The 23279-nt window shown below is 41.9% G+C and overlaps 2 protein-coding genes across 12 annotated transcripts in view; one reads left to right on the top strand and one right to left on the bottom strand.

Annotated features, from left to right (window-relative positions):
• LOC128119761 (zinc finger protein 426-like) overlaps window positions 1-23279 on the top strand; it is a 167716-nt gene that overhangs the window by 37353 nt on the left and 107084 nt on the right. The window lies entirely within an intron of this gene.
• The window catches only part of LOC128119784 (zinc finger protein 778-like), a 53949-nt gene that overhangs the window by 15378 nt on the left and 15292 nt on the right, over window positions 1-23279 (bottom strand). For 7 of the 11 annotated variants that reach the window (XM_052753367.1, XM_052753385.1, XM_052753446.1 and 4 more), the window contains 2 exons: window positions 4515-23056; window positions 100-188 (listed from right to left, as the gene is read on the bottom strand). In XM_052753367.1, the coding sequence (XP_052609327.1) occupies window positions 21746-23056 (1311 nt within the window). In that variant the 3' untranslated portion in view covers window positions 100-188; window positions 4515-21745. The remainder of the gene's footprint in view (window positions 1-99; window positions 189-4514; window positions 23057-23279) is intronic. The other 4 variants (XM_052753409.1, XM_052753417.1, XM_052753422.1 and 1 more) reach the window with 4 other exon arrangements.

Below are 23279 nucleotides of genomic sequence, written 5' to 3'. Positions count from 1 at the left end.
ATTCTTGGCTCTGTGAAGGGCCAGTGTCACATCTACCTAGATGGAAACATTTCTACCTGGTGCAGGCACACTTGGCATTTTGTGACAGTTTCTGCATACCTGATAAAAACCTCTCAGGCAGTGGGCCACCATATTCTCTACCTTTTCCTTATCCTCAAGGCAGACTGGGTAAATGGAAAGAAGACTACCTGGAAGAAACAGACAATGTAAGAACCCGAAAATTCCCATCTATCTCGTCCATGTTCTTCAGTTCATCAATCCTAGTGTCAAGTACACAGAATCCTAGATACTTGAGAAAAATTAGATACACACATTATTTTTAAAAATAGTTTTAGAGCTGGAGAGATGGCTCAATGGTTAAGAACACTTGTTGTTCTTGCAGAGGACCCAGGTTCAATTCCCAGCACCCACATGGTTGTTCACAACCATCTGTAACTCCAGTTCCAGGATGCACATGATACAAACATACATGTAAGCAAAACATTCACACACATAAAATAAAATAAATAGATCTAAAAATAATTTCAAAAAGAAAAAATATTTTTATATTTACTTATTGTATAAGTGTAGAAATGTTATAACACACACATGAAAAGGGTAACTTGGGGGAATCTATTCTCTCCTTCCACCATGTTGTAGGTTCTGTTGTTTTTCACTATGCTTGATCATCCTAGCAATTACTAAGAGCCCCACCTTCAGCAATAATCAATAGATCAAGAAGTGGCTGAGTTTCCTGTATCTGAGCTTCAAGATTCTCAAAATTATTTCATTTTTCTTTTCTACACCAATGACCTGAGCCTAGGTAACTACAATCATATTTGAAAACTTAATTTTTATGAGTTTTTGCCCTAACTTCATACCTTCATCTATACCTAGCACCCCCACCCCCAGGTGTGTGTGTGTGTGTGTGTGTGTGTGTGTGTGTGTGTGTGTGTGTGTGTGTGTAGGCTTGCATGCTCAAATGCTTGAGGAGGCCAGAGAACAAGCTAAGGTGTTGTTCCTCATGAGCTGTTCACCTTGTTTAATCACACAAGGTCTCTCAATGGCATGGAACTTGCCAAGTAGGCCAGGGATCCACCTGTCTCTGCCTCCCCAGTCCTGGGATTTCAAAAGCAGTCACCATACCAGGCTCTTGTGGTGTGGGTGCTAGAGACTGAATTCATGTCCTTACATTTGCATGACAAGTGCTTTACTGCCTGACCTGTCTCTTCAACCCTACTCTGAAACTATGCCATTTCTCTGGCCCTAGCCACCCTCCTAACCCAGCTACCACCATCCTCTCTTCTGTGTGACATTTTTCCTCTGGGAAAGGAACACACCTGCCTCTCAATTACTCTTGAGTTTTGTTCATAAAGTTTCCTGTTCCTGAATAGTCTCTCCTCATCCTTGCTTAAAGACCTGGCAGCTAAATCTTTTCTGAGTTTCATTATTAACTATCAGTCTTTCTTTTTGTTTTGTTTTGAGACAACACCTCACACTGTAGCTTAGGCTGACCCCAAACTCCTCCTGCCTCAACCTCCCAAGTGCTACGATTACAAATTTGAGCCACTAGCTGGGCATGGAGGCGCATGCTTTTAATCCCAGTACATGGGAGGCAGAGGCAGGTGTATCTCTGTGAGTTTGAGGCCATCCTAATCTCAAAGCGAGTTCCAGGACAGCCAGGGCTGTTATACAGAGAAACCTTGTCTCAAAACAAACAAACAAACAAACAAAAAATGTGAGCCACCAAGCCCAGATACTAATGCATTCCATTGCTGCTATTATATTATTATTATTATTATTATATTATCATCATTATTAATTACCATCAGTAATGGTGGTGGTGACAGAACCCAGGCTATCACACATGACAGGCCAAGTACTCTTATCACTCAGCTCTATCTCCAATTCTTTTACTTTGAGACAGAGTGTCACGAGGTTACTCAAGTTGATCCTGAACTTGAGTCTGTGGCCCAGGAATACTAGCTATTGTGATGGTGGCAGCTTCTTTCTCTTCCTCTGCCTCTTCTTCTCTTCTTTTTCCGTCTTCCTTCTTATTTTTTAAAGAGGCTGGAGAGTTAGCCCTGTACCTCCAGTTGGCAAAGTCCCTGCCTTAAAAGTAGGAGTACCAAAGTTCAATCTTCAGACCCCAGGTAAGAGGAGCTGGGCATGGAACTGGTGACATGGCTTAGAGGTTACTAGTGCATATTGCTCTAGGGAAAGACCTGAGTCTAGTCCCTAGCACCCACACTGGGTGGCTCACAACCACCTATAACTCCAGCTTCAGGGGACGAGACACCTCTGGCTTCCATAGGCACCTACACTCACATGCACATGTTCACACACAGGCATACACATATACATATGAATAAAAATACAAAAAAATCTTTTTAAAAAAAAACAAAATTGGGTGTGGTGGCAGTACATAGTTATAATACTGGTACTGGGGAGGTGGAGACAGGCAGATCCCCTGGGGCTCTTTGCCAGTGAGAAACCCCATCTCCAAAGACGGACAGCACCTAAGAAACTACACCTGAGGTTCTCTTCTGGCCTCTACATGCATATGCACATGCACGTGCTGCCACACACCCATACACAAGCATACACATAAGTAAAAAGAGAGGGCTAGAGAGCTTGCTACTCTCCCAGAGCAAGATGTGTTCAGTTCCCAGCATCTACATTGGGCAGCTGGCAACGTCCGTGATTCCAGCTCCATGATATCTGAAGCCTCTTCTAGTCTTCATGGGTGCCTGCATGCATACACACACACACACACACACACACACACACACACACACACACACACACACACACACGGACGTGGACCTATACACACATAAATAAAAAATAAAATAATCTAAAATAAATAAAATAAAAGTAATATATAAAATAAGATGGGCCTAATAGTATAAGCCTGTAGTCCCAGCTACAGAAGAATCACAAAAAAGACTACCTTGGCTATAGAGCAGGTTCAAGTGCAGGGTGACTTAATGGAATCCTGTCTCAAAACTAAGAAATAAAGTACTGGTGATATAGCTCAGTGGTAGAACGCTTGCCTGTCATGTGCAAGACCCCAGGTTCAATTAATACTCAGCACCCTAAAAAGAAAAAGGTCAATCTGTAGATGTCTATTATGTATGAAATTGTAAAAGAATAAATAGGGCCATGTGTGGTGGTGTAAGCCTTTAATACTAGCACTCGGGAGGCAGAGGCAGGCAGATCTCTGTGAGTTCAAGGCCAGCTTCATCCACATAGCAAGTTCTAGGTAGCCAAGGCTACATAGTGAGACCGTCTCAAAAAGACTAAAAAACCCAAAAGAGTAAAAACAAAGCAAACACTAAATAATACCAATAAGATAGCTCAGCTGAGCTGGTAAAGCCAAGCCTGATGAGCTGAATTTGATACACCAGACTTACATGGTAGGAGAGAATCAACTTCTGCAAGTTGTCCTCTGACCTTCACAAATGTCTTGGCATCTGCACACACACACACAAACACACACAATAAAAATTAAAAATAGGGGGCTGGAGAGATGGCTTAGAGGTTAAGAGTACAGGTAGCGCTTCCAGAGGACCTGAGTTCAATTCCCAGCAACCACATGGTGGCTCACAACCATCTGCAATAAGATCTGGTACCCTCTTCTGGCCTGCAGACAGGACACTGTGTACATAATAAATAAATAACTTTAAAAAATAAAAAAATAGGATAACTAGCTGGGTGATGGTGGCACACATCTTTAATCCTAGCACTTGAGAGGCAAAGACAAGTGGAGTCCAGGTTCGAGGCCAGCCTGGTCTACAGAGCAAGTTCCAGGACAGAGAAACCCTGTCTCAAAACACACACACACACACACACACACACACACACACACACACACACACAAACAAAACAAAAAACAAAAAAAAAAACTATACATAAACCATTGAGACCTGAAGTACTGAAGTATGGCTAGTCAGAAATTAGTATTCATGTGTGAAATGCAGATGTGATTCTTAAAATTTATTTAAAAAAATAGTATTTCATTATTTTAAAAAATTCATTAATTTTTAAAAATGTATTTGTGTGTGTGTGTGTGTGTGTGTGTGTGTGTGTGTGTGTGTGTGTGTGTGTACCACATGTATGCAGGTACTTTCAGGAGCCAGAAGAGGGAGTCCGATCCTGAGGAGAGATTTAGGACATTGTGAGCCTTAGTGCGGGTGCTGGGAACTGCCCTTTGTAAAAGCAGAAAGTTCTCATACACAACAGCCATCTCTCCAGGTCCCTCATTACTTATTGCCTATATTTCTTAGTATTTTGCATGTATTGGGTTCAATTAAAATGTAATAAAAATTAACAAAAACGTTCATTTGATTAAGAACAGAAAGGTCTCTTGAACCACTTAAGTACATATATGTGCATATAATCAATATAAATAAAAATACATATTGCAATATACATCTATAAATTTTTATTTCCCCAACGCTTGGGGTGGAATCCAGGGCTCCGCAGAGACAGCCACATCCCCACTCCTGAGCCTAATCCCTCCCAGCGCTCACCCGTACATAGGGCAGTTGCCAAGGTCCATGAGGCGGGAGGACCCTCAGGGACTCGCTTTAATGTGTATCCAACGGCGAAAATATCTTTTCCTTGTGATTTAAAAAAGAACGAAAATGATGAAGGTTTGCAGGCTGGGAAGTGGACGAAATAATAGCTGTCGTACAGCAGACAAGGCATTACGGCAGTTTTACGACGCTCCCCGACCTCGCACGGCGCGCAGCCTCCCGCAGAGCCGGCCTGGCGAGCGGCGACGCGGGCGGCCTGGATACCTGCGTCCTCCCGCGATCCAGGCCCCCTCCCGACGTCGCTGTCAAGCGGAATTCCATATAACCCGTGCCGACCTCACAGTCCGGAACCATAAAGTCGCTCTCAGAGATTGACAGAAGAAAAAAAAAAAGCCACCGTGACGGTACTTCCCGTTTTGCTTCCAGCCTTGGGTGGCGGAGTTGTAGACTTCCAGTTTCAGGGGCGCTTACCCTTGTAGGGCTGAGGGTTTGTAGTAAATCTCGCCAGTGTAGGGAAAGATAGTCTCAGCTAAGGAAGGGAAGGTTGACGGCGGCCTCACAGAGCGGGCAGGGATTCACATGGAACGGAGCTCAGGGATGGATGTGGCAGGTGAAAGGACCAGAGTGGAGGGAGCGTGGGGGGTGCCATGCTAAAGATGCTTATCAACGGTTTTTATTTGATGTTGTTGAGACGTGCTGCACAGGCTGTCCTCGAACTTGCCGTGTAGCTGAGGATGACCTTGAACGTCTGGTACTCGTGCCTCCACCCTGCAAGTGTTGGTACTGTAGGAGTGCCTGCAACTACATGCAGTTTAACAAATATAATACAAGACTCTGTCCAAATCCCTCAGTCACAGTTCTGTTGATAAATCTGCCAGTTTATGAGATGATCCGTTTCTTCCATACACCCAGTCTCACGTGTGGATTGTAATTTTCTTTTATTTGGATACCCTAATAAACTATAGTTTGGATTTCTTTGCATTTTCCTTTGTGTGTGTATGGTGGATGGGCAAGTGCTGTACCACTGAGCTGTGTCCCCAGCTTTTTATATTTTCAACTACATATAATTTTATTACTTTATTGTATACTTTTGTTTGGGGGGTTATGAGACAGGCTCTCACAATACAGCCTAGGCTGGCCTTAAATTCCAGAGTTCCTGATTACAGGACTGGACTCAAATGCTTGGCTAATTAATAGAATGGTACAATTTTGGAGGTGCTAAGACATGAACTTTTTACATCCTACACAAACACCCTGTTACTGAACTATACATCCAGCTGCCAATGATATAATTTGAGACATTAAAAAACGTTTACACGTGACTGGATGTGGTGGCACAGGCCTTTCCGGCTAGCACCTGATAGGTAGAGGCAGGTGGGTCTCTGTGAATTCAAGGCCAGGCAGGGCTACACAGTGAGATCCTGTCTCAAAAGAGGGGCACATCTATCGAGGCCAGAAGGCAGCCTGTGAGGATCTACGCTCCCATTTCAACATGTGGGCTTTAGGAATCAACTGAGGTTGTCACCGAGTCTTGGCTCACTGAGCCATCTCACTGGTCCTTTAGATATTTTGTTTTCAAATATCATTGTTTTTATTTTTAGGCTCTTACCAAATGATTCAGAGCCTTCGTGTAGCTTGTAAAATGGCAGTGGCATCTGACATTCTTCATTTACTAATTAAAGATTACAAAGTTTTATGTATGTACACATAAAAAAATAAAAATTACTAATTAAAAACAATTCCTCATGATACTTGTACATCAGTGTTTTTTGCAGCACCATTCGTAATAGATGTGTTATAGAACCAATCTAGGTGTCAAGCAACAGGGATGGACAAAATATGCTGTATGTACAAAATACAGTCTTTTTTGTACATGTATTTATTTTGTTGGGAAATGATTATGTGCCACTGATGTACACATACATGTAGGTTCCAGGTATCAAACTCAGGTTATCAGGTTTGGTGGCAAGAACTTTTAACCTCTGAGCCGGCTCTCCAGTTCCACAATGGGATCTTTATCAGCAATGGAGAAGAGTGGCCAGGAGATGCCGGCCCAAGGGGTGAAGGCACTTGCTGCCAATCCTCACAACCTGAGTTTGATATGTGAGGGTCACATGGTGGAAAGACAGAGTAACTTCTGTAAGTTGTCCTGTGACTTCAACAGACATGTAATAGGTTTTCTGTACCCTGATAATAGGTTTCTCTGCCGACACAGTAAGCCAGATCAAGCCAAATTGAAAAAGTATAACAACAGGTTTATTTGAGCAAAGAAACTCCCGAGTGGGTTCTCCAGTCCCGGAGATGGAGGCCTGAGAAGCTACAAGCCTGAACTAAAGCAAGGAGCTTATATAGGTGGTAGGTGAGGGGTGATGACATGTCCTCCACAAGCTGGGTTTGTGCCCAAGTATGGTCAAAAGCTGAACACTTGAGGCAGGAACTTGGGCTGCTGAAAACTTCAGGGGAGGAGCTGCCACCAAGAAGGCAGAACTGGGCTTTTTGGTGCCTTTTCTTTTTTGGAGATTATCTGAGAGGGCAGGGTTTGGAGAGAGGAGGGGGAATGGGGCTTTCTGGATCATGCAAGGGTAAGCTGGAGGTTCTAATTGAACAACATACTGTGGCACACATATGCATGCTTGAACACATGCACGCACAAAAATACATGTAATACATTTGTGTTAAAGATAGTTATATCATTTAAGGAAAATGGTTGCAACCAGAGGTAGTCTTATTAAGCAAATTAAGCCAGTCTCAGAATGACAAATGTTTTTTTCTCATGTATTGTTCCTAGGTTTTATATAGACACATAAAATTATGTATGTATAGATGACATGGAGTAGAGGTGAAACTGTCTAGGGAAACAAAGGGGATTAATATGAGGGGGGAAGGAAGGTAAAGGATTATGGGGTCTAATATATTCAGTGTACATTATATAGTTGTATGAAAATATCTATAAATAGTATGTGATGCAAAATATTTTAAAAGCCAAAAATATTATTGTACATTATATAATGTGTTTATGCATCCAGAAGTATATGCCTTTTGCTTTGTTAGTATTCAGCTGTTTTTTGTTTGGTTGAGACAAGGTTTGTGTAGCCTTGGCTGTCCTGGAACTAGCTCTGTAGACCAGGCTGGCCTTGAACCACCATCACCCAGTTCAACTGGTTTTTCATTGGTTGGTTTTATTTCTTGGAGCCATGTGTCACGGTGTGACATGGGCTGGCCTGGCACTGGCTTTATAGACAAGGCTGGCCATGGCACATGCCCACCCTCACAAAATAGACATGTAATAAAAACTAAAACATGGCTGGGCATGGTGGCACACGCCTTTAATTCCAGCACTTGGGAGGCAGAGACAGGCGGATCTCTGTGAGTTCGAGGCCAGCCTGGGCTACAAAGCAAGTTTTAGGGCAGCTAGGGCTACACAGAGAAACCCTGTCTCAAAAAACAAAATAAAAAAAGAAAATGAACAATGAAACTAAAAACAAACCCTAAGGCTGAGCAGCAGACATTTTGGTGCACAGCCCTGCTCATTTTTGTCCTCCAGGTCCCATAGTGACATTGATTGTGGGCTGTGATGAGTTGCCTTTGTTGTTCTATGTACTTTGGGTTTAATTTCTCTAGTTGCTAGCTTTAGGAAGTTAGATTATCAACTTGAGACCTTTAAAAAAATTCTTTGTGTGTGTGTGTGTGTGTGTGTGTGTGTGTGTGTGTGTGTGTGTGTCTGTTGGAAACCTCAGGTGTCAGTCTTCACCTTCCCTTTTGTTGGAGACAGGGTCTCTTGATGTTCACAGCTGAGTACACTAGGCTAGCTGGCCTGGGAGCTTCCTGAGAGTCTTGTGTTCTGCCTTTCATCTCCCCACAGCAATATAGATGGATTCAGGCAACCACATCGAGCTTTTCATGGGTTCTGGGCATCTGAACTCAGTTCTTCCCACTGGCGCGGCAAGACCTTTACCCACTGAGCCATCTCTCCAATGCGTTTTGTTTTGTTTTGAGGCAGGGTCTGGCTGTGAACATACGTAACTTCTTTTTCTTTACATTTGTGTGTGTATCTGTTTGCTCATGCATATAAGCCATGGTTCTTATGAACAGGTCAGAAGACTGCTTTGGGGAGATGGTCCTCTCCTTTCACTCTGTGGTTCCAGGGGTGGGACTCAGGTTGTCAGTCTCAGTGGCAAGCACCTTTACCTGCTGATCTGCCTTGCTGGCTGGCCCACACATGACTTTTCTTTCTAATATAAGGATTGGATAGCTTACATGTACACTCATTTAGCAGTACCCACTACAATGTAATGTGCTGCATTTTCAAAGTATTTTTACAATTTCAAAGTATTTTTACAATTTCTCAAGCCAGGCAGTGGTGGCGCATGCCTTTAATCCCAGCACCCAGGAAGCAGAGGCAAGCAGATCTATGTGAGTTTAGGCCAGCCTGGTCTACAAAGTAGTTCCAGGATAGCCAAGGCTACACAAAGAAACTCTTGTCTCAAAAAACCAACAAAACAAAACAACCAATTTCCCGCATACCTTCTCTCTGATCCATTATTTTAAGTTCTTTGTAAGTTATTTTGAAGTTAGTTTCCAAGTATTTAGCATTTTCATTTTGTTTTTGACTTCTAATCTAATTCCATCTTCAATTATTTTAAATTTCTATAGGCTTTGTTCTATGTTTAGAGTACATGTGTCAGTGTGCATGCTTACACATGCATGCCTGCATGCCACAGTTCATAGTGGAGATCAGTAACAACTCACTTCTCTCCTTCCATCCTATTACTTCTGGAAAGCACTTCTATCCATCTTGACTTGAGCCACCTCACCAGCCCAAGTTTTTATTACTATGAAAGAGATTTACTTTGAATGGGTGTGGATGGGAACATTCTCCCATTGTCTCTCTGCATATACTCTGAGGCTCTGTTATAAAGTGTGTGCTGGAGCTGGGTGTGTTGGCGCACACCTTTAGGCCGAGTAATCAGGAGGCAGAGGCAAGCAGACCTCTGAGTTTGAGGCCTACAGAGCTAGTTCCAGGACAGCCAGGGATACATAGTGAGACCCCGTCTCAAGAAAACAAACAAACAAACAGAGTGTGTGCACGTTTCAGATAATTCTCAGTGAAAAATGTTATGCATTCTTTTTATCTTTCATCATTTGTCTTTTTATTTAGTTTGTTCAATGCAAATCCATTCCATGAGGAGTTACAGTGAAATCAGAACATAAACACAAATACAGCATACAATCCAAGCAGCTGTACTCACTCGTTCAGGTATGAAGTCGAAGGGAGTGCTCATTCACATACTAGGTACTTCAGAGGTTTATTCCTGTGTAGGTTTTTGGGCAATGCTGGAGACCAAAGCCAAGGCCTTGTGTATGCTAGAGGCCTTCTACCACTTCTGCTATTAAACTACCTCTAGCTTTTATATCTTCAAGTCTTGCTATGTAGATTACATTTGCTTTAAACTCTTGTCCTCCTGAGTGCTAGGATTAAGGGGCTGATCCACCCAGACACACCTCCTGTATGTATTTCTTTTTTTCCTTCCTTCCTTCCTTCCTTCCTTCCTTCCTTCCTTCCTTCCTTCCTTCCTTCCTTCCTTCCTTCCTTCCTTCTTTCTTCCTTCTTTTCTTTTTAGAGACATGGTAGCCCTGGATGGCTTGGAACTCACAGAGATCTGCTTGCGTCTGCCTCTTAAATGCTGAGATTAAAAACATATGCCACCATGTCCAGCCTGTGTTTGGAGAAAGATGGCTTTGGTTATCAAGGGTACTGTAGCCACATCAGACAACAGAATATCTAAGGATCAATGTGTGGCCATGCAAAAGGAGGTTTCAGAGAAGGTTGATTTTTTGAGATGGGATCTTACCATGTTGCCCATGCTGTCTTGAACTGGGCTAAAGTAATATTCCTGCCTCCACAGTAGCTTGGACTGTAGGCTTGTGTAGTGTGCCCAGCTTTGAGTGTATCAAAGCAGTTTTAAAAGATTTACTGCAGTCATGTATGGTGCACACACTAATCCCAGCCCTGAGGAGGCAAAGGCAAGTGGAGGATCTCTTTGAGTCCAAGGCCATCCTGGTCTACATTGTGAGTTCTTGGCCAGCCAGAGCTACCCAGTAAGACCATGCCTCAAAAAAACAAGAACAAAATAAAACAACAACAAAACTAAACCCCAAAGTATTTACTGCAGAATGAAGCCCATTTCTTAGACTCTGGGCTATATTTTATCTGAAAATATTCCTAACAAAAAGTGTTCCAAATGAGGCTACTCTGACGCACAGGATTCAACATAGCCAAACCCCAATAGGCTCATTTACATATCTGCCTTTCAAATTTCAAAATGTGTAATTTTACCTCCAAAATGGAGCATATTTTTTAATTGCAAAACTACTTGACATATTCGGAAAAATTTAAATGCATTTTAAAGTTAGCTGAGGTCAATGCGCTTCTACTCTCTGGAATCACAGGAAGAGTAGGACTTTTGTTGAATGAAACCAGGTGATGGCAGTGCCTACCGTTCATGTGTGTATGGTGTACGTCTGTTTGAATGTGCATGTGGAGGCCTGAGGTTAACAAGAAAAGTCCTTTTCAGTTGCTCTCCACCTTATTCATGGAGGCAGGGTCTCTCAATTGGTCTTACTAGACAGATTGCTTTGGAAATCTTGCCTTCTGGGTGCTAAAATTACATGTGGACAGCCACACCTACTCATCACTTACTTGGGTTCTAGGGATTCAAACTCTGATCCTCACATTTCTGAGTGCTTTATCTACGGAGCTATCTCCTAGCCCTACTATCCACTTTATAAGCTATGATTTATTCATGGTGTTTAGATTTGAGGGTAGATTTCAGTCTATCATTCCCTTGATACATATCAAATGCAACACAAAAGGTCAAATGTAGGAGCTGAAGTGCTGGCTCAGTGGTTAAGAGCACTGCCTACTCTTTCAAAGGACACTCCCCAGTTCGATTCCCAGCATCCACATGTGGCTTACACATACCTGTAATTCCAGTTCCAGGGGATCCAATGTCCTCTTCCAGCCTCCACGGGCACCAGCCATACACATGGTAAACAGATACACATGCAAGCAAAACACCCATATACATTAAATAAATTTTAAAGTGTAAAGGTCAAATGAAATGTTAAATCTGAACCTGCAGAAGAAAGAAGCTCACTTTGCAAGACAACAGTGAGAGCTAAACAATGTGAAACTTTATACAAAAGCTGCCTACCATTAAATTAGCACCATGGTAAGCGGTGGTGGCGCATGCCTTTAGTCCCAGCACTCAGGAGGCAGAGCCAGGCGGATCTCTGTGAGTTTGAGGCCAGCCTGGGCTACCAAGTGAGTTCCAGGAAAGGCGCAAAGCTACATGGAGAAACCCTGTCTTGAAAAACAAACAAACAAAAAAAACCAAACAAACAAAAATTAGCACCGTGGACACAACATACTGAAATTTTATAGTAATTCCTTAAAGTCCCTTTTACTATACATATAATTATGGCTGTTTTATATTTTTTGTTTCATTTGTTTTGTGCACATGTGCGTGTCTTTGTGTTGCTATGGTTCAGAGGACAACTTTGGGTAGCTGGTTTGCTCTTTCCACTCTGCAAGTCCCAAATATCAAACTCAGGTAGGCAGGTTTGGCGGCAAGTGTCTTTCTGTGCTGATCCATCTCACTTGGCCTGGGAGCTTTTCCTATTGCTTGTTTTATGACCTTGTAGTTCATCTTGGTTCTCTGAAGTCTCTTACTTTCAAGATAGAGTTTTGTTTTATTTTGGGGGTAGGGTCTCAGTATGCAGCCCTGGCTGGCCTGGAACTTAACTATGTAGACCAGGCTGCCCTCAAACTCACCTGCTTCTGCGTCCCCAGAGCAGGAAGTAAAGGTGTGTGACACCACACTTGGTCAGAAAGTTTTTATTATCCATTTTTCTTGAGAAACATTTGATTTTCAAAGTCTCTCACTTTGTAACTGAAACTCTAGCAGACTCAATGATGGCATTTATCATCTGTCAAACCTTTCCCATGTCCTTCCTCCAAATCTCTCAAAGTTGGATTCTCAATGTTTTCTATGGCAACAAAATTAAATGTAGAATTAATATTTTCACATAGCTGTTTGTTCTCTGCCACAATCAACTCTGTTCGGTTTGGAAGCTGGGATATAAAGACGTTTCTTGGCCTGACTTGTTTCAGTACCAATGTAAGAAGGGAGAGACCATGAAGAGGCTGAGTTCACTACAGGGCTCTCTTGCTTGGCTCAGTGGCTTGTTGGATTCCCGGCAGCAGAAATATTTGGAGTAGTTATTTAAGTGTGTCACCAGCCACACTTGACTAAATCTGCATAGCAACCCCACTCAGGTCACAAAGGCTCTGCCTGTCCCCACAGACACACGGCATGTTTTGACTGGATGGAGGTCCGTGTAGAATCTTTGTCCTCGGTGGCCACAAGGGATGTGGACCCTATCCTTTTAATTGCTACTTTTTCTCCCTCCCCACCCCCCGGAGCTGAGGACTGAACCCAGGGCCTTGCGCTTACTAGGCAAGCACTTTACCACTGAGCTAAGTCCCCAACCCCTTAATTGCTACTTTTTCTATTGGATGACAGTCTACTATATTTTCCCCTTCACCTCTTTCCTTCCTTTCCTTTCTTTTCCTTCCTTCTTCCTTCCTTCCTTTTCTTTTTAGGTCTTTTGAGACAGGGTTTCTCTATAGCCTTAGGTGTCCTGGAAACTCGCTTTGTAGACCAGGCTGAACTTGAACTCACAGAGATCTGCCTGCCTCTGCCTCCTGAGTGCTGAGATTAAAGGTGTGTACCACCACTGCCTGGCCACCCCTTTCGATAGGGTCTCCTGTCTCTCAGGTTGGTACTGAACTCTCTATATAGGCAAAAATGGCCTTGAACATCTGCCTCTCCTCTCACATCCCAAGTGCTGGGATTACAGGTGTGAGGCAATGACCTGGTTACTATCTTTTTGTTTGTTTGTTTTTACAATGTCTCAACAAATCCTTGTTTTTTAGAGTCTCACTATGTAGCATAGTCTGACCTGGAACTTGTGATTGTCCTGTCTCAGCTTCCCAAGTACCAGTATTATAGGTACATGGCATGATGCAGAGCTCTGGATTCCCTTTTCAGAGATTAAAATGTCGACATGCATACATACTTCTACCTAATCAAGAAACTGAGGTAGACTAGTTTAGCTCAGGAGTTTGAGGGAAGCTTACCAAACAGAGTAAGACTGAGCCCCCCAAATAAATAAAAGCATACACACTTGGGGTTGGGGCTGTAGCACAGTTGATACCTTGCCTACTAAGTTTGAAAGTCTGGGAGAGGCCAAAGGAGAATCAGAAATTCATCCTCCATGGCACATGGGGTCAAGGATAGCCAGAGCTATATGAGACCCTTTTAAAAAACAAAAAAACAAAGAAAGAAACAAACAAATAAACAAAAAAACAAGGACAAAAGCTGATCTTTGGGTCCACCAATTTCATTATATTTGGGCTTAATTTTCTTCTGATTTATCATGTTTCAGGTTCATAGACTTTTTTCCCATTGAGATAGGGTCTCATGATATGGTCCAGGCTAGCCAGAAAGTTGTAACCATCCTGCCTCATCCTCTTGAGTGCTGAGATTACAGGCACCCACCACTACACTGAGCTCATTCTGGTTGTTTAAGTCCTATGAGGACTATAGATATTTGTTTAATCAGGCAACTCACAAAATTGGGTCTAGTACGCAAGTTTCCTTCATTTTTAAAATTACATTTATTGGAGGAGGTGGTAGCAGGTGCATTGTTGCCATGGCAATTCTCTTCTACCATCACGTGGGTTCTAGGAGTTGAACTCAGTCCAAGCATCTTTTACCCATGAAGCCATCCAGTAGTATGCAAGTTTAATGAACATTCTGTGGGCTGTGGTTTTGATGTGAATTCTAATTTCAAAGCCTTTTTAGAGCAATATTTTAGAAGGAGAAAGGAACCAGTAGCAGGAGAGATGGGAAGACAAAATAGGGAAATGAGAGTAAATATGAGCAAAGCACATGATGGACATGCATGAAAATATCCGAATGAAACCCATCATTTTGTTACTTTTTTTTTTTTTTTTTTTGCAGGATGGGGAAGCACATGTGTGGAAGTCAGGGGGCTACTTGATGATGTTGATTCTCTTCTTCCACCATGTGGGTCGAGATTGACCACTGGTCAACAGGCTTTAAGGCAAACACCTCTACCTATTGAGCCATCTTGTTGGCCTAAAACTCACCATTTTATATGATAATTAGACACATTTTAGTTTTATGTGCTGCAATTGATGAGAGTGAGTGTGTATGCACATGCTGTGACCAGAGCAGGACAAGTTGGATGAGCTCTTCCATCACTCTGTACCTTTAGTTTCTTGAGACAGGGTTTCTCACTGAATTGAAAGCTCACTTGTAGAGTAGCCTGGGTGGCCAGTGAGCTCTCAGGATCCACCTGTCTCCACCCCCAATGCTGGGGTTAATCATGTGTACAGCCACACTCATCATTTTATGCATGTGCTGAGATTTAAACTCAGGTACTTATGCTTGCAGAACAAGCAATCTTACCAATTCAGTCATCTCCTAGCCTCTACTATTTTTATAAAATGCCTCTTCAGTGCCATTCATATCCCTACTTGAGGCTAGATTGTATGGAAGGTGGTATTCTAAGGTTCCAGTGTGTCTCATGGCTACAAAACTACCTGAAGGTTGGGGACATGTAAATGACAGGGGGAAGGCATGTCTTTCTCAATGGGCATTAAAACAACCTCGTTCAGCTGGGTTATGGTGGTGCACTCCTTTAATCCCAGCACATGGGAGGCCGAACAGGTGGATCTCTGAGTTTGGGCCAGTCTGGTCTACAAAGCGAGTTCCAGGACATCCAGGGCTACACAGAGAAACCCTGTCTTGAAAAACAAAAACAAAAACAAAACAACAACAAACAATCAAAACCCCCAAACACCCCCTTCCACTGCTTTCGTCTGAAATGGAGGTACTATGAGTATTTTATGCCTACAGAGAGAAGAATAAGATTAGACATAAATTCTGTCAGCAGTAGACAAGTATACAAAAGTGAAACTATGACTAAATCCCAGCATTTAGAAAGAGAAGGCAGGAGCTAGAGAGATGGCCCACCAGTTAAAAACATGCACTGCTCTTGCAAAGAACCCAGGTTCTGTTCTCAGCACCCATACTGGGTGGTTCAAAACTGTAACTCCAGCTCCATGGGATCTGATATCTATGGCCTCTGCTGGCACCTGTACTCACCCACACACAGACAGCACACCTATACATAATTAAAATTAAAAAAAATTTATTATTTTTATTTCATTGGTGTTTTGTTTGAACGTATGTCTGTGTGAGAGTGTTGGATCCTGGAGTTACACGCAGTTGTGAGTTGCCATGTGGGTGCTGGGAATTGAACCCAGGTCCTGTGGAAGAGCAGTCAGTGCTCTTAACCACTGAGCCATCTTTCCAGCCGCTGCTTGTTTTTTGAGACAGAGTTTCACTATGTAGCTCTGGCTGTCCTGGAACTCATTATGTAGAGTAGGCTAGCCTTGAACTCACAGAGATCTACCTGATTTTGCCTCCTAAGTATGGCAATTAAAGATGTGCACCACTATGCCTGGCCAAAACAAACAAACAAACAAACAAACAAAAAACCATTAAAAATGAAAGTAGAAGCAAGAAGATTACAAGTTCAATGTCATCCTGAGCTACACAGTGAGTTTCAGACCATCCTAGGGTACTGTCTCAAATAAGAGACTGCCCCCCCCCCAAAAAGTATAAAAGGCATTGCAACAGAACACATTTAAAGTTATCAAGAAAACTTCTAAAATTACAGAAATAGTTGGAGAAATCTGGGATGCCAAAATTAAGAAAACCTTAAGACACCATGACATGCAAACTTGTACAGCCACATGGAAATCAGTACGGCAGTTCCTCAGGAAGCTGGGAATAGATCTACCTTAAGATCCAGCGATCCCACTCTTGGGCATCTACCAAAAGGACTCTAAATCCTGTGACAGAGACACTTGCTCAACCGTGTTCATTGCTGCCCTATTCATAATTGCCAGAAATTGGAAACAATCTAGACATCCCTCAACAGATGACTGTGATAAAGAAAATGTGGAACATTTACACAATGGAATATTACTCAGCTGCTAAAAAACCAAAACAACAAAAAACAAACAATGAAATCATGAAATTCACAGGTAAATGGATATAACTAGAAAAAAAAAATCATCCTGAGGCAACCCAGACCCAGAAAGAGAAACATGGTATGTATTCTCTTGTATATGGACATTACCTGTTAAATAAATATTAACCAAGCTACAGTCCCTAGACCCAGAGAAGTATGGAGTAAAGGACTAGGGGGAGACACATGGATCTCCCTGACAGGGAAAATAGAATAGTTATAGATGGAGGGGGGCAACTGGAATGGGAACATCAAACAGGGAGCGCGAGGGAAGAATAAGGTAAAGGAAGGAATGTGGGGAGAGACTGTGGTGGTTTGAAAGAAAATGGCCCCCAAAGGGAGTGTCACTATTAGGAGGTGCAGCCTTATTGGAGTAGATGTGGCCTTGTTGGAGGAAGTAGGTCACTGTGGAGTCAGGCTTTGAGGTCTCATATATGCTCAAGCCACACCCAATGAGACAGTTCATCTCTGTTGCCTGTGGATCAAAGATACAGAATTCTTAGTTCCTTCTCTAACACTATGTCCTGTTTACCTGCATGCTGTCATGTCCAACCATGATAATGGACTGAACCTCTGAACTGTAAGCCACCTAATGAAATGTTTTCTTTTATAAGAGTTGCCATGGTGCCAGGCGGTGGTGGCTCACACCTTTAATCCCAGCACTTGGGAGGCAGAGCAGGTGGATCTCTGTGAGTTCGAGGCCAGCCTGGTCTACAGAGCAAGATCCAGGACCAGCACCAAAACTACACAGAGAAACCCTGTCTCAAAAAACAAAACAAAACAAACAAACAAAAAATAGTTGCCATGGTCATGGTGTCTCTTCACAGCAATAGAAACCCTAACTAAGACAGACAGCTAAAACTAACAGCGATTTGAGGGGTCATAAGGAAAACTAATACAGTAGAAGCTCCTTAAGATATATAATTATATGAATATATATGATATATATATATATGAATGGAATCGCCAGATAACTGGGGAGACAAAGCTGCAACTACAAACCTCTTTTCACTAAATGAAACTTCAAGTTTTGAGAATGGGTTACATCTAATCAAGTTGTTAGACAAGAGCTGCATGGAAACCCCCAAACCCAGGCTATTGCCAAGGCTATTGGTTGCTCTCCAGAAACTGATAGTAAGGCCTTATTGCTGAAGGCAATACCTACATAACTCACTGAACACGGAGAAGTGGAGCTGGCACCTACTTAGAGCCTTCACTCCTACTGACCAGTGTTCCTGGTACTGGAAGATAACTCTGCCATCCTACCAAGGGATAAAGGTAACCACCAACCCAGCTACAAACACTTCAGTCTACAATGGTGACCTTTGGCAAGATACATTGGTGTAATAGTGGACAAGCTTTTGGGGTAACCAACCAGTATCTGACTGGATTGAAGGCCTACTCCATGAGATGGAACCCATGCCCAACACTGCTTTAGGTGGCCAAGAACTTGAAACTAGATAGGCCATGGACTTGGGTGAAAACCAAATACTACTGTTCTGCTACAGGAATGTAGCAATAAAACAACTCCTAACAACATTTGGCTATACTTAAAGATCAGTGTCTTGGGCTGGAGAGATGGCTCAGAGGTTAAGAGCACTAGCTGTTCTTCCAAAGGTTCTGAGTTCAATTCCCAGCAACCATATGGTGGCTCACAACCATCTGTAATGAGATCTGGTGCCCTCTTCTGGCCTGCAGGCATGTAGGCAGAACACTGTATACATAAATAAATAAATCTTTAAAAAAAAGAAAGAAAGAAAAAGAAAAATACTTTATAAAAAAAAAAAAAAGATCAGTGTCTTGCTCAGCCATCATCAGAGAAGCTTCCTCCTGCAACAGATGGGAACAGAGACCCACACCTGGACAATGTGCAGAGAGGGAGAGAACTTGCAATTCTCAGGCCTAAATAGGATGCCTCCATCAAATTCCTCCTCTCAGGGGATTGAAGAACACCAAGGTCTTCTAAACACAGAAGGAATGATACACATATAAACTCACAGAGACTGTGGCAGCATGCACAGGGCCTGCACAGGTCTAAGCCAGATGACATCTGTCCCAGTGCTGAGAGGTTAAGTGGACACAAGCCCCCATCCCTAACATAAGCTGTTTCCAATTGTTAACTGCTCCCAAAGGAAAAATGAGTTTTCTCCAATGGAGTCTCACTGGGCACACAAACCACTCTAAGGGTCAGACTTCATGCCCAGCAGTAGATGCCAACACAAAACAAACCCAGTTGCATTATTGGAGAGTTGTTTTTGCCCCATCTTAAAGGTCTTCGAATATATATTGGTTTCCAATTTTGTTTTTATGGAACTTCTATGTGTGACAGTGCCTCTCTCTGCATGTATGTTTCTTGTGCCTTTTCTTTAGCTCTTTTTCTTCTTATGTTTGCTTGTTTATATTACATCTTATTTTTTATTGTTACTTTTTAGGTGCTTTTTTGATTTTGCTTGAGACAGGGTCTCAATATGTAACTATGGCTGTCCTGGAACTCAATATGTAGAGCAGGCTGGCCTCAAACTCACAGAGATCCTGAATGCTGGGATTAAAGGCATGTGCCACTACTTCCATCTGAATGGGAGGGGAGGTGGGGAGGAAGGAGCTGGAGGAGGGAAACCTTAATTAGAATATATTGTATGAAAAAAATTATTTTCAATTAAAAAATAAGAAAAAAATGAATGAAAACTTATAAGACAGAAACTTTTACAACATCCCTCCCCGCCCCTGCATCTTCAAAATTTTAAATGTTGTGGTTTAATCCTTGTACATTAGAGGCTGAAGGTGGATAGCATGAGTTCCAGGGCAGTCTGAACTATACAGCCAGACCATATTATCAGAAAGGGTGTGTGGGGAAATGTGGAGCTAGGGATATAGCTCAGTGGTAGACTGACTTCCAATAAAAATCAATTAAAGGCATAAAGGGGACTCCAAGATGGCTCAGCATGAAAGGACACTTGCATGACAACCTGAGTTTTATTCCTAGAATGCATATGGTAGAAGAATTGCCTACTACAAGTTGTCTTCTGCTATAAACCATGAAAGTGCTACCTTCTATAAAATAAAAATGTACGAGAGTAGCAGCTGTACCCCAGGCACTGCCCAAAGCACAACAAACAATACATAAAACACCAACTAGGAAGAGATGGTTGTTATGAATATCTATGGGAAGTCATAATGGTGCCTGACTAAATGAAGTTTCTTATGCATCATACTGAGAAAGGACAGAGTATGACACACCATCCAGACCTACAGAGGCAAAAACAGAGTGACAGGAGGCTGGCATGTAAGTAAGCAAAAAAGTATTAGCTACAATACTTATTGAAATTTCTGCCAGGAATGAAAAAGTATGGCTGGGAAAAAATTCTTTAAGATCAATTACTGTGAATAATTCTAATGAGTAAGAATATAGATGATGCCTTTTCCTCTTCAGCTTTGATCTACATTGATTTAGGACATGGGACATACAGGCTTGGTGGGTTCCCAGAAAAGAATAGGGTTTGGGACTCTGGATTGGTTGATTTTCTTTTTAAGAAGATTTCATTATTTATGTGTCTGTATGTGCACATGGGTATCCAGAGACCAAAAGAGGGAGTCTGATGCCTTGGGGCTTGAGTTACAGGCAGTTGTGAACATCTCAATGTGAGTGCAGGGAAATAAACTCTGGTCCTCTGTAATAGCAGCAAGTTTTCTTAACCACATAGCCATTTCTCCAGCCTCCAATTGTTTTGAATATGAAAAGTATGGGCCAGTGAGATGGCTCAGTGTGTAAAGGTGCTTGCCAAGCCATGCCTGACAATCTGAGTTTTATCCCTGGGACCCACATGGTAGAAGGACTGAACTGCAAGTTGTCTTCTACTCTTCATATGTGCACTGTGACATGTATGCTTATCCCACTCCCAATACACATATACACATAGAAAACAACCACAAATTTATAATGACTATAAAACATATGTTCCAAGCATTTGAGCTATTTGTAATCTTGAGGAATTACCAGAACCTGGGAGGGATTGTATTATGATTCGGATCTGAAATGTACTCCAAAAGTTCATATACTGAAGACTTGGTCCCCAGGGCTGTAGTGTTCACAGTGTGGGATATAAGAGATACCTGGATCATGAGGGCTCTGGCTTCATCAATGACTGATCCATTTATGAAGTCACAGCTTAATGTGTTTTGGGAAAAGGACTTTGCTAGTTTGCTTGCTTGCTTGCTGCTTATTTATTTACTTATTTATTTATTTTACCTTTTACCTAAAAGTTGTGAAAGAGGAACAAGGACATTTTAAAGACCATGAGAACTGTATTATGAAATTTAGCTACTGTAAGTTATTATAGGGTAGCATGTTTAATAGTATGATAAGCCAACTAGAGAATCTACACTATACTAAAACAATGTTTATATTCCAAAAGTCCTCATATCACCAGCTTGCTACCCAGAAGTTGTAACAACCAAGATGAAATGGTGCTTAGAGGAAAGAAAATATATCACTCTAGGAATATCAGGACAGATATCAGAAGTTCAAAATAAACAGTATCATCCAACAGGCCTTACTGCTGCCAGCAATACTACATTTCAGGGCACATGAACAAAATTTCCATATAGTTGATTTCTCTTGGGTATGAATTATAATGTTTACTAAACACTGAGGATTAAGTTCATGTGACTTTCTAACATTCCTTACCTTCAAAGTTTTCTCAACTGTTGGAACAAATGAATTAAAAATACTTAGCAGAACTACAACCTTCTGTATGCCTACATCAGTGTATTTCCCTTCATTGTGAAGTCTCACATATTTAGTAAGTTCCTAGGAAATAGTGTGGGCTTTAATATTTCTTTCCTTACATTCATGGGACATCTTGAGTATGGGTTCTTTCATGTTTTCAAAATAAACTGTCATAAATGGGGGTTGTTCCACATTAGTTTCTTAAAATTCTAAGTTCCAGTATGATGGAATCAAGACATGAGGGATTAAGGATTTTTGGCATTCCTCCTATCTGAAGTGATTCTGTTCACTGTGAGTTACTAGTGTTTGGTTAGTAGGTAAAGTCTGCTGTAGGCTTCCCTACATTCTCAACAAAAGGTTTCTCTCTAGTGTGGATTTTTACATGGTGAATGAGGTTGGAGGATGAAGTGAAGGTTTTCTCACATTCCGTACACTCATAGGGCCTCTCACCAGTGTGAGTTCGGATATGTTCAGTTCGGCTTGAGGAAGTAGTGAAATCTTTCCCACAGTACTTACACTTATAGGGTTTTGTTCCGGTGTGAATACGAATGTGTTTAGTAAGGTATGAAAAATATTGAAAGGATTTCCCACACACATCACATTCAAATGGCTTTTCTACTGTGTGAGTTTTTAAATGGTCATGTAGCAGATTGTACCTACGATAGGCTTTCCCACAGTCTTTACACTCGTAGGGTTTGTCTCCAGTATGAATGGTCAGATGTTTGCGTAGGTACGAGGAGTTGAGGAAGGCTTTCCCACATTCCTTACATATACACGGTCTCTCTCCACTGTGAGTTCGTAAGTGTCTACGCAGGTATGAGGAAGCATGGAAGACTTTCCCACATTCACCACATATATGAGGCATCTCTCCACTGTGAGTTTTTCTTATATGGTTATGTAGGTATGAGGAATTGAGGAAGGCTTTTCCACATTCCTTGCATATGTAGGGTCTTTCTCCACTGTGAGTTCTCACGTGTCTACGTAGATTTGAGTAAGAATGGAAGGCTTTTCCACATTCTCCACATATATAGGGTCTCTCTCCACTGTGAGTTCTTCCTATGTGGTTCCGTAGGTATGAGGAAGTGAGGAAGGCTCTTCCACATTCCTTACATATGTAAGGTCTCTCTCCACTGTGAATTCTTATATGCTGACTAAGGCGTGGGGATGAAGCAAAGGCTTTCCCACACTCTTTACATGCAAAGGGCTTCTCTGAAGCATGGGTTGATATATGTGTTATAAGGCCTGACCTCTTAGCAAAAGCTTTCCCACAGTCCTTGCATTTATATGGTTTCTCTCCAGTATGAGTTCTAAAATGTTCCACTAGCCTTGAGTAGGTAGTGAAGGCTTTCCCACATTCCTTACATTCATAGGGTTTTTCTCCAGTGTGACTTCGTAAGTGTCTATTAAGATTTGAAGAACGTCCAAAGGCTCTTCCACAAATCTTACATGGATATGTTTTTATGGTGTGCACTTGAACAGAGGCATCAGGACTTGAGTGTGTAAAATGTTCAGTGTTGCAAGTACTGTGAGTTTTCATATGTGTCTTGAAATATGAATGCTCACTGAAGATTTCTCCACATTGTATATAGTTACAGAGTTCTTGTGCACTATGGCTTCTGACCTGTTGATAAAGGGATGATTTATGGTTAGAAAAATTTTCAGACCTATTGAAGGACTCCATTAAGTAAGGGCAGAAAAATTATGATTATTTTTGCCATTTTGACTACATCCAATACTCCTATCCTAAAGTCTAGAACCATCAGTTTTAATTTGGAAAGATGCCTCAGTATTTTAGTATTTTTTTAAAATAATTTTTTAAAATTTTATTTTATGTGCATTGGCAT

The sequence above is a fragment of the Peromyscus californicus genome, unplaced genomic scaffold (assembly GCF_007827085.1).
Source record: "Peromyscus californicus insignis strain IS unplaced genomic scaffold, ASM782708v3 Scaffold_11__1_contigs__length_118956290, whole genome shotgun sequence".
Taxonomy (NCBI): Eukaryota; Metazoa; Chordata; class Mammalia; order Rodentia; family Cricetidae; genus Peromyscus; species Peromyscus californicus.
The sequence above is the reverse complement of the archived record's forward strand: the minus strand, read 5'-3'. Positions and strand labels throughout refer to the sequence as shown.